Raw genomic sequence first — 14,809 nt, 5'->3', positions numbered from 1 at the left:
CCCCCTGACTATAAGATGAAAACAGAAAGAAAATCCTGAACGCTCTCTATATTGCTACCTATGTGTTGCATGGAAAATCTCTACATTTTTTAATAGGTCAGCCTTGAGTGCCATCTGCAGGTCGCTAAGTATTTTGTGTTGTAGTCTCTGCATTCAGTAGCAACATCACTGAATTCTGTGTGATTATCTTAAGTGGTTTTAGGATTGTGAACAAAGTGTTATTTATTCTGTATTCAATTTTAGTCAGGAAGAAAACATCACCATTGTGTATCCTCCAAAGTGTTTTGTTCTTCTTCACAGAGTCTCACCAAGCCTTCGAGTCCAATAGAAAACTATTTTCAGGATTTTCTGAGTTCCTGGCTGGCAGAAAAGGATGAAGCCATTATAAGAGACACAGAGCTTCAATCACAGGTTCAACCGCTGTCATATCCCTTACAAGGACCCCAGGTAATAGGGCTTATCAGGGCTGCGAAAGGCATTTCCCCCCAAAATCTTGGAGAGCTACCCTTAGTTAGGTAGGCAGTACTTAGCTTTCCAGGCTAGTGATGTGATCAACACGGGTACAACTGGAAAGTGGTTTGCACCCCACAGCAAAGTGATAAAGAGAAGGCAGAGCCCGTTGATGCTGGAAAAATTTATTTCAATGCTGGTTTCCAGGATTTCCAACACATTGCAAATGTAGATGTTCCTCATCACAGGAAGCCATTTGATGTCTTCATTCAGACATCAATACCTTGGTTAACAAAACAAAACAGAACGGAACAAAACAAAACAAAACAAAACACCAACCTGCTTATTCTAGAGTAAATACCTTAGTTCATCTGCTCTGGGTTTTCATTCAGGTTTACTGTTTCATGGGAAACACACTGTAAATAACAATGGTGACTTTCCTTCAGTGCTAACTCAGTACAGTGGTACCTCAGGTTACATACGCTTCAGGTTACAAACTCTGTTAACCCAGAAATATTACCTCGGGTAAAGAACTTTGCTTCAGGATGAGAACAGAAATTGCACAGCAGCGGCGCGGCAGCAGCAGGAGGCCCCATTAGCTAAAGTGGTGCTTCAGGTTAAGAACAGTTTCAGGTTAAGAACGGACCTCCGGAACGAATTAAGTACTTAACCCGAGGTACCACTGTACCGTGTACTTTTGAGCCTAACCTACAAAGGTGGATGTAGAAGGAGACTGGTTCCCCCAGCCTAACAGTTCAGTGATTTCCCTAGTTGCAATATGGTAGCATGCAGCTTGAATTGAATGAGTCACTCTCGTACTATTACTCTTTTGACAAGTATGGTCCGTCACATGTTGAATCCTATCAGTAGTACTGTACATGACCAGCTGTAAATGAGTGCTTTTAAAAAGCATTTAAAATAAGGGACCATTGGTTCCCACAAAAGGGCTTCAGCAACAGAAAGCCAGTGGCAATTATTTCCTAGTGGGTCCAATCAGTTCAGTCAGCTGGGACTGGGTGGATGTAAAACCTCTGCCGAACGATCCCTTAGGACTCTCTGTTTTCCTCTGCTTTCCAGTAGTTTCCTAGGCAATAATTTGTGTAGTTTACCAGCAATTAGATACTTGGGGAGGGGGGAATCCCAGGATTCTTTTTCATGCGTGTGAACAGAAATGGATGAATGAGAATGGAATTCAAAACCCACAGTTGGGCGTTACCTTTATTGGGACCAACCAAAATGCCGTAACATAGCGGCAAGCTTTCAAGTTCTCCTGAACTCTTCATCTGTCAAGACATTACACAAAATGCAGGGCAGGGATGAGGAAAAATAAAAAAAGGACAAGACGTTAAGTTGGGTTTTATAGCTATAAGGCCAGCTTTTAGATTCATTTTCAAGATGGTGTATTATTCCCCCACCCACTTCACAGACCAACACAGCTTCCTTTAAGTTGCTTAGGGCAGAGTTCTTAAGCTCCTCAATTTGACATTATCGATTCCAGGATCTTCACTTTCTGTCCTTATCTGGGCAACAGGTCAGTTTCTTCTGCCATTGCACTTCAGGCCTTCAGCTCAGTCTTAAACACCCACTTCCAGCACTGGACACAACAGGGACTATCCTAGTCTTTGATTGGGTATGGCCATCCACAGACCTGTCCTGAAACGTTTTTCTCAGTGAGAGGGATTGCCTTTGTACACTCAAAGCACCCCCTGTTTGGCACCACCAGATCTTTACTATGTAATGTTCTGGACCACTTTGCATAAGAAAGATGGTGAACTGGTAATAGTTCATAAAGGAGCTCTAACTATAGGGTAAAGAGAAGTTGTAGTCAATAGGTGCTGAAGGCTGCAGATACGTAGAAGCAGTCCATGCAGTCTTCATTTGAGAGAAACTCACCTTTCATTGTACAGACAGCCAATCTTCCATGACTCTTATTTCCCAGTCAGTCTCCCATCCAGGCATTGGGCTGATCTGGATCCGCTTACCTTCAGCAAAGCGGTGGCCTCATGGACCTTCAAATAATTTCCTAGTACTCTAGATCAGGGTCCCCTCCAAATGATGTTTGACTCCAGCTCCCATTATTCTTGCTGCCTGGGGCTGATGGGATTTGGGGTCCAGCAAACATCGGGAAAGGACAGCTTTGGTTCTCCCTGCTCTGAAGATCTTGTACAAAATCGTTTCAAATTGCTTTCTTAACAATCTGCTCAGAAGCTGCCAGCCAGCCTTCTGGCCAGGACTGTCTGCTAGGAGGTCACGACTGCTTTCTGTTCCCCACAACAACTTATGCAGAATGCAAGGTCAAATCTGGAACAAACTGTAACCTTGAATGAAACCATTTCTCACTTGCATAGCTGTTAGATTTCATGTCCTTTCACAGGTCACTATATCACTGTGAAAGTTATTTTGGTTCTCTTTGATGCAATGAATATAATATAATGATAGCAACTGCCTGTGGGCAGATAATGTAGACGGCTCTTAGTTTTTCGTAGAGCAAATATAAACTGCCCAAATATGACAGATTTGGTAAAGATAGACTTCCTGGTTCTCTAACATAACTCTGCACAGATTAAGCTTTTGGAATGTGATTCAGCTCCATAAACTTCTTAAAACATTGAAACTAAAAATATTAAATGTGATCCGTATGTTCTCAGGTGTCCACTTTGAAATCACTAAATGCCTTATTTGGATAGAATTTCAACTAGCCTTTGGAAATATGGCATCTAGAGAGACAGAGAAAGCATGTTATTGTTTTTGGTTGTAGGTGGTTGTAGTTAAAGCAGAAGTTCCTCTTTTTTTTCTGATTCTAGGAAGCCTGGAGTTCCTGCCCAAGTTTATTTTTTCTTCTGCCATAGTTGAGGAAGTAATCCATTTTTACTAGTGTTTTGCCGAGATCTGTGCTCATTCTGCTGCCAATAACATGTCCGCTGGTGTTGGGAATTTTGTCTGAGAAAACTGACATGTATTCAGGAAGCTGCTCAGGTTCTTTTATCCTGCCCTGGGTAAAAGAAACGTCAAGTTATGTGAGCTTGCCTCAAACAAACAGAAAATGCTTCTGTGAATACTGCATTTACTTCCTTTATTTCCAAGTATTTACAGACTGGTTTTCAACATATGAACTAAAATTGGATAACTGTTAACGTGGCGTCTATATCCTGTAGTACTACAGTTCCCAGAAATAAGGCAGGGGTGGGCAGGGGTGGTCCAGATCTAGAATTCTCTTCCTTCTGCCCCCACCATCCTGCAGGCCACATGAACAGGTGTGAGTGGGGCTCCTCACCTGTCAGTCACCTGGTGTCACCATGCTGCAAAGGAGAGAATTGGTAGCACCCTCTTAAGCGTGACCACAATTCTTCCTTTGCAGTCATATTTCTTTTTGTGCTTGGGAGAAGGGTGGAGGAATCTCATCAGCCTCATCTCAGAAAGCAGTGAGATTTTGATGTTCTTCTGACAGCAAGGCACCTTGCATAGAATTTGAATAATATTTAAAATGAGTATGAATTAAGAAACCTAGACAAACAAGAGCAAAACAAACTCATTTTAAGAGAAAGGAGAATTGCTCAGTGATAGAGATTTGTAGGCAGTTTTTTTTTCCTGCTGAAGTTAAGTAGGTCTGTCATTTTATAAAGCAGCCTCCTATTTCCCTTGGATGGGAGACTGGGAACTATAAGCTAACAAAACATCTGGGTGATTCCTCCAGCCATGATCCAAACATGGAGAAGGGCAAGAAAATCTGAGACCTTGTACTCAGCATGCAATCCCTGCATGTTTCTGGGAAGGAGGCATTGCTGCTGCACTCTGCCAGCACTTAGGCGGAGCATCTCCCAAGCTTAACATGAGAACATATCACTCCCCAACCTTTTGCGGGAAAGAGCTAGCGTCCATTGGTGTGTGTGTGTGTGTGTGTGTGTGTGTGTGTGTGGCGGGGGCAGAAGACAGAAACGAACAAGCATAATTAAGGCAAGAGTATCTTAATTATCCCACCCTAAAGTTCCTCATCCCTTTTGTAACAGGGGTGTTCGCCTTTGACTTACCAATGGATCGTAGTCCTTTAAGAAACTCCAGTTCCGGTACCTTTGGAATAATAAAGAGAGAGTGCCTTAGTTTTGTTAGCCAAGCATAGCAATGCCAGATGTTCCGAAATTAAAGATGGCATTAAAAGGACTAGAATAAAGATATGGTTATAGGGCTGGCTCCAACCAATGGTTTCTTCTTCTTTTAACGTATTTTTTACTAAATATTTCTTGGTTTACAAAAGTGTGTGCAATGTCTCTTTTTCCAAGTTACATTTTCTACAGATCAGTTTCATTTGTTGAGACATTAGTGTTACAGTAGGAAGAAAAGGGGGGAAGAGGTGGAGGGGGGCATGGTGGGTGGGGGTGGAGTCGGGTGGCGATGTTTCTATTTTACTTAATGTATGTGTGGGGTTAATAATAATAATAATAATAATAATAATAATATATTTATACCCCGCCTATTTGGCTGGGTTTCCGTTTCTTTCTTTTTTTTACTACTACCCCAAGGTCTACTAACCAGAACCAGGTGCAAAATGGTGGTTCGTGGGGCAGAGCCGGTTCCCTGTTGCACCTCACGGACCATGCATGGAATGACCTGCTATACAAGTACACATTTACATCTGACTGATGCAAATCGAGTAGCCCATTTGGTTGTGGGGGCAGCCCTTTTGCTGCTGCACTTGGTTAAAAAAAAAAAAAGGAAGGAAGTCAGAAATGGTTGGTGAGCTACTGCAAAACCATCCACCCATCTCCTAATGGATCCCAATCTTCTTTCCACCCTCTCCTGCCTTAGATGTTCTTCTTCATATTGCATGAACATGTGTGTAATTGTGGTCACACTGCCTTTCAGGGATAAACCTTTCAATTAGAGCAGAGTTTGAAGAGGGGTGGGTGGGAAAACCACTGGCCCAGATGCCTATGTTCTATTAAACTATTACTATGCTATTATTACTGATGCTGTTACTGCATTTTTATTTTTATTTTTGAAGGCAGCACAGCATTGGCATAAGGCTTGAGCGGCTGGAGCAATCGGTAACCCCAGTTCTTAAAAGCCTGCAAAACAAAGTTTTCCGCCCCGGAGAGCTTTCATTTGCCATGAAATGGATTAAGCATTGAATTTACCATTGCGTGAGAAGCCCTAGAACCCTGCTGGCCCTGGTGCAAACATACTGTTGGAAAAAAGAAGATCATTGCCTCCTCTACCAGAGTGCTCACGATACAAATGAAAAGGGGCCTTTCCTGTGCTGAATTTCCCCCAAACAAGAAAATATTCTTCACATGAGGCAAAGTGCATATAACCATTTGGCCCCTATCTTTGCTTTTTTTTCTTTCTTACAGAGATATGTTTCAAAGATGTTTTGTGCAAAGCAACAGCCCTAAGAAACAAGACAACAGGCAAATGCACCTAGATGGAAATTATAACAGTGGCACCCACAATGAGTAATATAAAAGGCCAAGGTAAAGGGACCCCTAACCATTAGGTCCAGTCGTGACCGACTTTGGGGTTGCGGCGCTCATCTCGCTTTATTGGCCGAGGGAGCCGGCGTACAGCTTCCAGGTCATGTGGCCAGCATGACTAAGCCGCTTCTGGCGAACAAGAGCAGCGCACGGAAACGCCGTTTACCTTCCCGCTGGAGCGGTACCTATTTATCTACTTGCACTTTGATGTGCTTTTGAACTGCTAGGTTGGCAGGAGCAGGGACCGAGCAACAGGAGCTCACCCCGTTGCGGGGATTCGAACTGCCGACCTTTTGATCGGCAAGTCCTAGGCTTTGTGGTTTAACCCACAGCGCACCTGCATCCCAATGAGTAATATAGGACAGTCCAAATGCCAGCTGGGCAGTGGGAGGCTGTGACAAAACAGCTACGCCACCACTTCATCTGTAGACACGCTGGCCAGCAAACAGGCTGGACTGGGCAAAGAGGCACCTCTGCCCAATCCAACCCCTGCCCCTTGCCTGGCACAAAGGGGGGCTGGACTGCAGCCTCATGACCCATCCACAATTCTGCTTGTCCTGTGCCTAGAAAGCATGAGTCCTAGACATTTCCCAATTATCTCATGCTTTCTGAGTGTGTTTTTCCTTGTCTCTACTACTTTCCCCTGGTGAAAACCCACTGTTTACCGCTGAATCAGAACAAACATTAATCTGCAGAAAAACCAATTGATGTTTCATTCTGATTCAGGGGGAAACGGTGGGATGAGCCGAAGTCTGGACGAACTCCCCATCTGTCATGGCTGTCTAGGATGCCCGCCCGAGGTCAGATATGAGTTGGTAGTATGGTTGTGCCTAAACGGCCTCGGCCCAGTATACCTGAAGGAGCGTCTCCACCCCCATTGTTCTGCCCGGACACTGAGGTCCAACGCTGAGGGCCTTCTGGCAGTTCTCTCATTGCAAGAAGCGAAGTTACAGGGAATTAGGAACCAGGCAGAGGGCCTTCTCCGTAGTGGCGGCCGCCCTGTGGAACACCCTCCCATTAGATGTCAAAGAGAAAAACAACTACCTGACATTTAGAAGACATCTGAAGGCAGGCCTGTTTAGGGAAGCTTTTAATGTCTGATGCATTACGGTATTTTAATATTTTGTTGGAAGCCGCCCAGAATGGCTGGGGAAACCCAGTCAGATGGACGGGGTATAAATAATACATCATCATCATCATCATCATCATTATTAGACATCTGAAGGCAGCCCTGTTCAGGGAAGTTTTTAACGTGTGACATTTTAATGTATTTTTAATCCTTGTTGGAAGCTGGCCAGAGTGGCTGGGGAAGCCCAGCCAGATGGGCAGGGTACAAATAAATTATTATTATTATTATTATTATTAGGTTACTCACCAATATCTCGTCGCCCTTCTTTCGGCCTCCACAAACTCTCTCCAGACCGTGTCCTGCCGGACCTGGTCTGCTTTCAGGGCTTCTTGCTCCTCTCCACCACGGCTTTTGCTTGATTGTTTCACCGAGCTCTGTGTGGTAGCCAGTAGAGTCCTTGCAGATTGGCTGCTGCTGAGCGAAGGAGACGAGGATGAGGCTAAATTCACATCTGCAGGGCTGGTAGCCGGTGACCGGAGGCCTGCCGACGTTGTCCTCCTGAGTCCATTTGCTCTGCTCCCCATCCTATATGAGCTTTTCTCTGCCAAGCAATACTGGGTCACCAGCCCCCAAGAAGCTTGGGCAAGTGCTAGCAAGTCCCTAAATATTCGCAGTTTTCCTTACCCAGCATTTTCCTTTAGGCATTTGATTAGGTAAGCGAAACAAATCGAAACCCTGGTGTCCAGCACGCAACATGTCTGAAGAGGTTCTGCAGGTTTCCTGTTTGGGTTTGTGCACACTTACTGGATGGCCTAACAATATTGTGTTGCGAAGCTGGATCTGTGCACTGCATGGAGGCAAGATTCCGTACGATAATATTTTTCTAAGCTAAAGATGCTGCTATTGGAAGCTCTGAGTTATCAGTTGTCCGTAGCAAGCTTTTGTTCCTGGAACTCAAGCCACACTGATGTGCCCTTTCTAACACCCTCATTGCTTCAGGAATCCCCAGAATGCCCACTGATTGTGTAAGGAGAGCCTGTTGTTGTAGCTTAGTACTACGGTAGCTTTTGTTCTGGTGGTGCAGCTGAAACCAAACACCCCAAGAGCCTTGGGTTTTCCCCAGTGTGTTTACTGTCTCCATTGGAAACCAGACTGGCTTTGTCATGAATATTCACCACAGACAAAAGGGCATGTACCTTTTGTCTGCTAGAGGGCTTGGCTAGACATTTGTGGGTTAGGAATTTCCCTTTTAGCTTTAGTGGTATTCAGTCCTCTGCTTCTGTTATCTGTTTGTTTTGCAAAGGTATGTATTTTAAGACCTGGCTGGAAACAAAAATATCAGTCCTGGGGTCACACATCTGCACAAACTATCTTCTGCTTTGGGTAGGTGAGATTTGTATATTTGCTGCTTTTTGGACAAGGTGATGAGCAACTGCTAAATGCTTTGTCTAAAGCAATGTTGGGGAACTTGTGACCCTGCAGGTGTGTTGGACTCCCAACTTCCCATTACCCCTGAACATTGGCCTTCCTGACTGGAGCACTTAGGAACTGGAGACCAATGACATCTGGGTCACAGGTTCCCCACCTCTAGTATAAAAGATGTACTAGGTAGAATGATCAAACTAAGAAACGAAACATAGCAAATCCCCCTTGCCTTTGATGCTTCCCTCTCTCTTCTCTTGGAGGCAAAAAGCAAAGCTAATGCAGAGCAAAGGTGTTTACTTTTTGACCAAGATCAGATCTTCTTGAACAAGAGTGAGTTTTACTTGTGTTTGTGCTCTTCTTAGGGAGTCCTGCACATTCCTAACCTTGCCATCATTTTGGTGTCTGCCAAAGTTATTCCTGCCCCCGCCCCCGCAGGGACATTTGGACAGCAATATGATATTGTGCTGCAAAGTCTATTTTTTTAAATAATGTTTACACAGGTTTTTATTGTGTGTTTTACTTTGGGTGTAATTTGCTGTGGGAGATTTTTAGTGGGAAGCAATGTATAAATTGAATAAACCCAACGTAAACCTCCAGCCCATTTTTATTGGCCCAGCTCCTATGCACAGCAGTTAAGCAGGTCAGACCTTTCCCATCACTGCCTTCATGCCAGGAGATGTTTCACCTGGCCAGATTTCTGCGTGGTCAGATGGTGCTGAAGGCATAGGGACAATGCATCTGAAAATATGGCTCCCCCAACACTTCTACAGGGGTGTACCTAGGGATTAGCTAGGTTGACCCCCACCAAGGGTGCAGGCCCAGGAGGGGGCACAAAAATGGCGCCTCTCCACTCTGGCTCAGAGTGGCTAGGAGAGCTTGTCCACCCCCCAAGCCACTCCTGTGCTGCTTTGAGCAGCCAACATCTCATTTCCAAGGATGCAAGGGACCAGATAGGGGCACCAATTCAACTCCTTGCTTCTTTCTGTATGTTGCTTTTAAATCTGGTGTCCTTATATGGGTGTTGTTTGAAGCTACCAGGGATTTCATATAACATGAATTCTGGTGCAGCAAAGGTGGTTCAGCAAAGGGCTGGTGACGGATGGGTCCTATAGGAAAGAACATCATGGCTTCGATATTTGTTTTCAGTGATTTATGAATGAGTGCTTAAAACCTTTTTGGTTATCCACTAAACAGAACGGAACTAATTTATGAGCGGAAGCATGAATGCACATAGCACGTTGCGTTTACAGTGCACTTCGGTTCCTCAGAAGGTCAGTGAAGACCAATACCAAAAGCAGAATGGAAATTCGCAGGGTGTCCTGTTATTTTACTGAGGCAGGAGGGGATGTATCTGACAAAACAAATATAAACCACAAGAGGGTGTTATAGGGCAAAGTATACAGTGGGAAAAAGCTGCCGCCACCATCACACTGATTTGATTTCTCTTTCTTATCCATGGCAGATTGAAACTGAATAAAACATTTGCAAGCATATATAAATCCATTTTTAAAACTAAAAAAAAAAGAAAAAGCTTTCTTCTCTTCAAAACACAAATTATGAGTCAAATTTGTCTAAATGGGGAAACTATTCTCATACTTTTACTTTGGCAACCAGTCAGCAAAACTTTGCACAACAGAAATTTGTCCTGCCTTCATTGGGGACTGTTCTACCAGTTGTTTTACCTGTTCTGTTGCTATTAATACAATACTGAACAGCAGCAGCCCCATTGCATTTGGCAGGAATAGCTCTTTAGCAAGTAGTAGCTAACCTGTGGCTCTCTTAAGCCTTGCTGGGCTTCTCTCCCTTCATCCCTGACCTCTTACTAAATCATCTGACGGCAACTGGTGGGAGTTGGGGGATCCGGCAATGTTTGTGGCCTTCATCTGGAAAACACATTTAGTGAAACTCAGAAGACAGCCCTAATATGCGATTCATTTCTCCCCTTCCAAATAGACCAGGAATATCAGAATTGAAACCTGCTCACTTAATCCTCTTCAAGAGAAAATTTCGTTAGCTTGCTGTAGCCAGAATCCTCTTTGTGTTGCTGCACTGTCATAAGTTTTTATTCCAAGCGGATCCATAGGTTAGCCTTACTTGGGGCACTATTCTGCGTGGAAACAGCGAGCTGGAACCTAAAGTGCACATACAGCATGGGACAATGCTGGAGACTCTCCAAAGCCCTGCCAGTAGCCACCAGGAATATCCATGCGGTCATGGTTATTCTCCATGTGATGGCAGAAATCCCTGCAATAATATATTCTATGAACTACATTTGAGAAATAGAGAAACACTCCCTCAAGAGGTGATGGTTTTGACAGCTTCACTGTGAGAACCATCCACATGTGTTCCAGTTCTTCACCAGAACTGGAAGGTTAACGATGGAAGATCTAGGCTCCATCTTACTTCTTTGAACATCACCTCACAGTGTGTGTGTGTTTTTACCAGTGTCACCAACAACATTTCTGCAAAATCCACAGTTCTACATACCTCCTTGGTTGAAACTGGCGTTCCAAACCCGTTTTCTTAGAAAAAGGACTTTGAAGAGCCATAGTGAATCACAGAATTGCAGAGTTGGAGAGGACCCTGAGGGTAATCTAGTTCAGCCCCCTGCAATGCAGGTAGCTCAGGCCAAGTTACTTTGTTTGTCTGATTTCAACTTTGTGACTGACAGTATACACATGGACATTGCTAGCGTAAGCCAACTGTCCTGTTGGCAAAAGAGCGCACCATGGCAACTTTGGCTTCAATTTACAGTTCAAATAAATTCCCATTGGCTGAAGAACTTGCAGAAGGTTTGCAAGTGGCTTTTCTGATTGCTTTGGCAACAGATGGGTTGTGATTAGGGCTATGCCTCTTTCTCAACAAGACGTCTCTCTTTTCACAGCAGAGCTTTGCCATCTGCAGGGCAATATCCTTCAGAGAGAAAAGAAGTTCGTGATTGCGTTTCAAACATTTATTGGTGCTTGTATATTTTCCTTCATAGGGCAGGTAACAACTTGCGTGCTTGTGAATTAAAACTGGAAAAATCTTCATGGAAGAGAGGGTGAGGACCCCACTCTCAGAGCCAAAGCCTTGGTTGTCCTCCCTTCCACACACAGAGGGAGCTGACTTTAACATGGGAATGGGTGAGCCTGTGGTGGCCCTCCAGGTGTACAAAAAACCAAGTAACTTACTCCTCTTCAAAGGCATATCTCTATTTGTTCCTTTATCTGCTGAAGTGCCCTGTCCCTCCAGAAGGGAACTTATTCTTTTTTGGCATGGTGAACTCTCTTTCCCCTGTGATGCATCGAAACACACTTTGCCTCCAGAAGCTGTTCCTGTTTGCTCTGCATCCATTGGGCTTTCACTTCTGGTTTGGAAAGCATTGTGTACATGTCTTTAGCCACAAACTGTACCTATCCTGTTGTTTCTGATGGAATGCTGCATATTGATCTGTTTTACCCACAAATCAGCGTTCATAGAATCATAGCTCACAGAATCATAGAATTGTAGAATTGGAAGCCACCCCAAGGGTCCTCAAGTCCAGGCTGCCTGCGATGTAGGAATTTCAGCTAAAACATCTCTGACAGATGTCCATCCAATGTCTGCTTAAAAACCTCCCGGGGGAGTCCTTTCCACTGTTGAACAGCTCTTACTGTCAGAAAGTCCCCCCTCCCCGCAATGTTTAGATAGAATCTCCTTTCCTGTAACTTGAAGCCATCTGTTCGAGTCCTACCCTCCAGAGCTGGAGAAATCAAGCTTCCCTCTTCTATGTGACATCACATTATATCTCCTCTTTTCCAGCTCCTTCAACCATTCCTCATAAGGCTTGGTTTGATCCAAATCGAGAAAAAGAAAAACCCAACTGCCTTTTAAGCAGGTAATGTGCACACAGCCTATGATTTAGGTCTGCTGTGATGGAAGTATTGCAAGGAAACATACTTTTCTGAGAGTAGGCAGGTTGAAGCAAACAAATCAGTGACCTTCGCAGCCTTGGGAAACGAGACAGGGCTATCTATCATAAGGTCTTCCGCTTTGGATCTGATCCGAAATAGTTATTTGGACTGCCACAGAGTGAAAGGAAGCTCTGGCTTGGATTATCTGTCTGGTGGTGATCTCATGGGTACTATAACTCTCAGTGGGGTGGCACATATCCATCGCCACCACTAAGCTCTTCAAAGGCAGAAAACTAAGCTGCTGGACAGGTGAAATTCTGCTGCTGCTTTGCCAAAAGAAGCTGGCAGCTCAGCTCTTCGTATGAAAGGCCTTCCTGGTAATCTATAGTGCTCAGGATCCAGCTGCTCACTATTACTGTTGACAGGATAGTTAGGAAATTAGCAGTGTTTCAAGGGGAGGGGGAAAAATGCTGAGCATAATCATAAAAGAGCTTTTTTTAAAAATGTTCCTTTAGAGGGTGAACCTCACTTCAACAACTATTTGAAAGTTGTTGGTTTTTTAAATCAATCCTTTAAAGTTAATGTAGTTGTCAGTAGAGGGCACCCTAAAGCAATGAAGGTTTGAATCTATGTTCAAATTAAACTCATCGCCTTTACTAAAACACCCCCCTTTTTTCCTTCTGCGCTGTTATGTTTGCCCAGTGAACACAGAAACATCAACAAGCAATTTTATAATTATTTTTAACTATTGTCGTCCTCTGTTTAGCAATATGCACAGGTGCTTTTCATGTACTTCCAAGAGACACATCTATTCCCCAGCCAATCTGAGATCCTCAGATGTCAATGGAGATGTTCAGTTTTCATCTCAGACTGCTAGACATATGTAAAAAAGCATAAGAAGAGTTGGATCGGGGCCTCAGCTCCCCTGCAATTTTTTTTAAAAAAACTGAAAAAACAGGAATTCTTATTCCATGAATCTTATCATTAGAAACAAGAGGAGCGGTGAGAGGACTCTATAGTTTTTGAAGGCAGGAATATCAGTGAATCAGACTAAACAGACATCGCTCATTGTCGACGTTGCACTGCGTAAGAAGTGTAAGAAAGAAGCAACATAGAAGGCAAAGTTGTGCAACAACATCTAGCCAATCCATTGTTTGGATTGTAAAAGTAAAGGGACCCCTGACCATTAGGTCCAGTTGTGACCAACTCTGGGGTTGCAGCGCTAATCTCGCTTTATTGGCCGAGGGAGCCAGCGTACAGCTTCCAGGTCATGTGGCCAGCATGACTAAGCCGCTTCTGGCAAACCAGAGCAGCGCACGGAAACACCGTTCATCTTCCCGCCGGAGCGGTACCTATTTATCTACTTGCACTTTGACATACTTTCAAACTGCTAGTTTGGCAGGAGCAGGGACCGAGTCACGGGAATTCGAACCGCCGACCTTCTGATCAGCAAGTCCTAGGCTCTGTGGTTTAACCCACAGCGCCCCCCTGTTTGGATTGTACCATCTGACTAATCCCCCATCTTTCAAGGGATTGGAATAGCAAACTGGACTGGTTTGGATTTGGGAGTAAAAGCATGGGGGGGGTCACATGTGTCTGTCGTGCATGTCAAATGTGCTATATCAGCTTAAACCAGCTTCTTGGAAGCACCCTGAGTCTGGACTCTTAGGAACTATGCTATGCACCACATAACAGAAGTTACTCCATGGTAGCTTGACTGAAGCTCTCACTGCATGGTGGCACTTTTCAATGTGTTTTCCATCTAAGTTCAGTAGCTTCTCAAAAGAAATAAGTGTTCACTCCCCACATCAGTTTGCATCTGTACATCTAATTTTGTACAGACTCATGTGGTGGAATTCAACATTGCACTGTTGCATTAGCTCAAGGATTTACATTTTGCACAACAGGACTTCCCCTTCCTCTCTCCCCATGTATGCCCATGCTCTCCTCAGATCTGCTCCAGAGGGATGGGGGTAAACCCAGATCATATTTGGGGGGGGGGGGGCAGAAGGGGGCACACTGGAAGAAGAGAGGGAGGGGAATTCAATTGCACACCCAAACGTTCTTGTGCTAGTAGAAGTATTTCTCTGGATACTGGCCTAAATATTCTAAGACAGGCATTGCTATGTGTATTGTGGGAGGAGGATATTCAAACCAGATGCTTGAAATCAACAGGAGTTTTTGCCCTTGATTTCAGTGTGCTGTCACTTTTATTCATGAAAGGTGGAGAGATGAGTAAGGGGTAGGCTTCTTTGGATTTTTTTCTGCTTCTGACAAAAAACTTATTTGTCTCACTATCTGCCATGGGGGAAATTTACATTTATTTATTTTTTTGCAATGAAACAAGCTTTATTAATAGTCTTACAATACATTACATATATATATAGTACATCTCGTAAAGTAAATTGGGATTTCAATCATATACACGCACACTCTCTCACACACAAAATCTACTTGTCTTTTCTTACATAGTTATAAACCTTAAGCTTCAGCTGTGTTTATGCTACTTTTTATGTGGTTTT

At 44.0% G+C, this 14,809-nt stretch overlaps 1 protein-coding gene across 2 annotated transcripts; it reads right to left on the bottom strand.

Annotated features, from left to right (window-relative positions):
* Window positions 1-619: 619 nt before the first annotated feature.
* Window positions 620-11,340, bottom strand: CIMIP5 (ciliary microtubule inner protein 5). Of its 2 annotated transcripts, XM_083730905.1 has the most exons (5): window positions 10,900-11,340; window positions 7,294-7,458; window positions 4,479-4,518; window positions 1,244-3,442; window positions 620-688 (listed from the first exon to the last, which is right to left on the bottom strand). In XM_083730905.1, exons 1-4 carry the CDS (start codon window positions 10,959-10,961, stop codon window positions 3,251-3,253), a joined length of 459 nt encoding a protein of 152 aa, XP_083587031.1. In that variant the 5' UTR covers window positions 10,962-11,340; the 3' UTR covers window positions 620-688; window positions 1,244-3,250. The 2 variants fall into 2 exon arrangements, with proteins under 2 accessions (XP_083587031.1, XP_083587030.1); XM_083730904.1 differs by lacking the exon at window positions 10,900-11,340 and having other exon boundaries at window positions 7,294-9,861.
* Between the last annotated feature and the right edge of the window lie 3,469 nt (window positions 11,341-14,809).

The sequence above is a fragment of the Podarcis gaigeae genome, assembly GCF_964106915.1.
Source record: "Podarcis gaigeae genome assembly, chromosome: 3".
Lineage (NCBI taxonomy): Eukaryota > Metazoa > Chordata > Lepidosauria > Squamata > Lacertidae > Podarcis > Podarcis gaigeae.
This window is presented reverse-complemented; position numbering and strand designations above follow the sequence as displayed.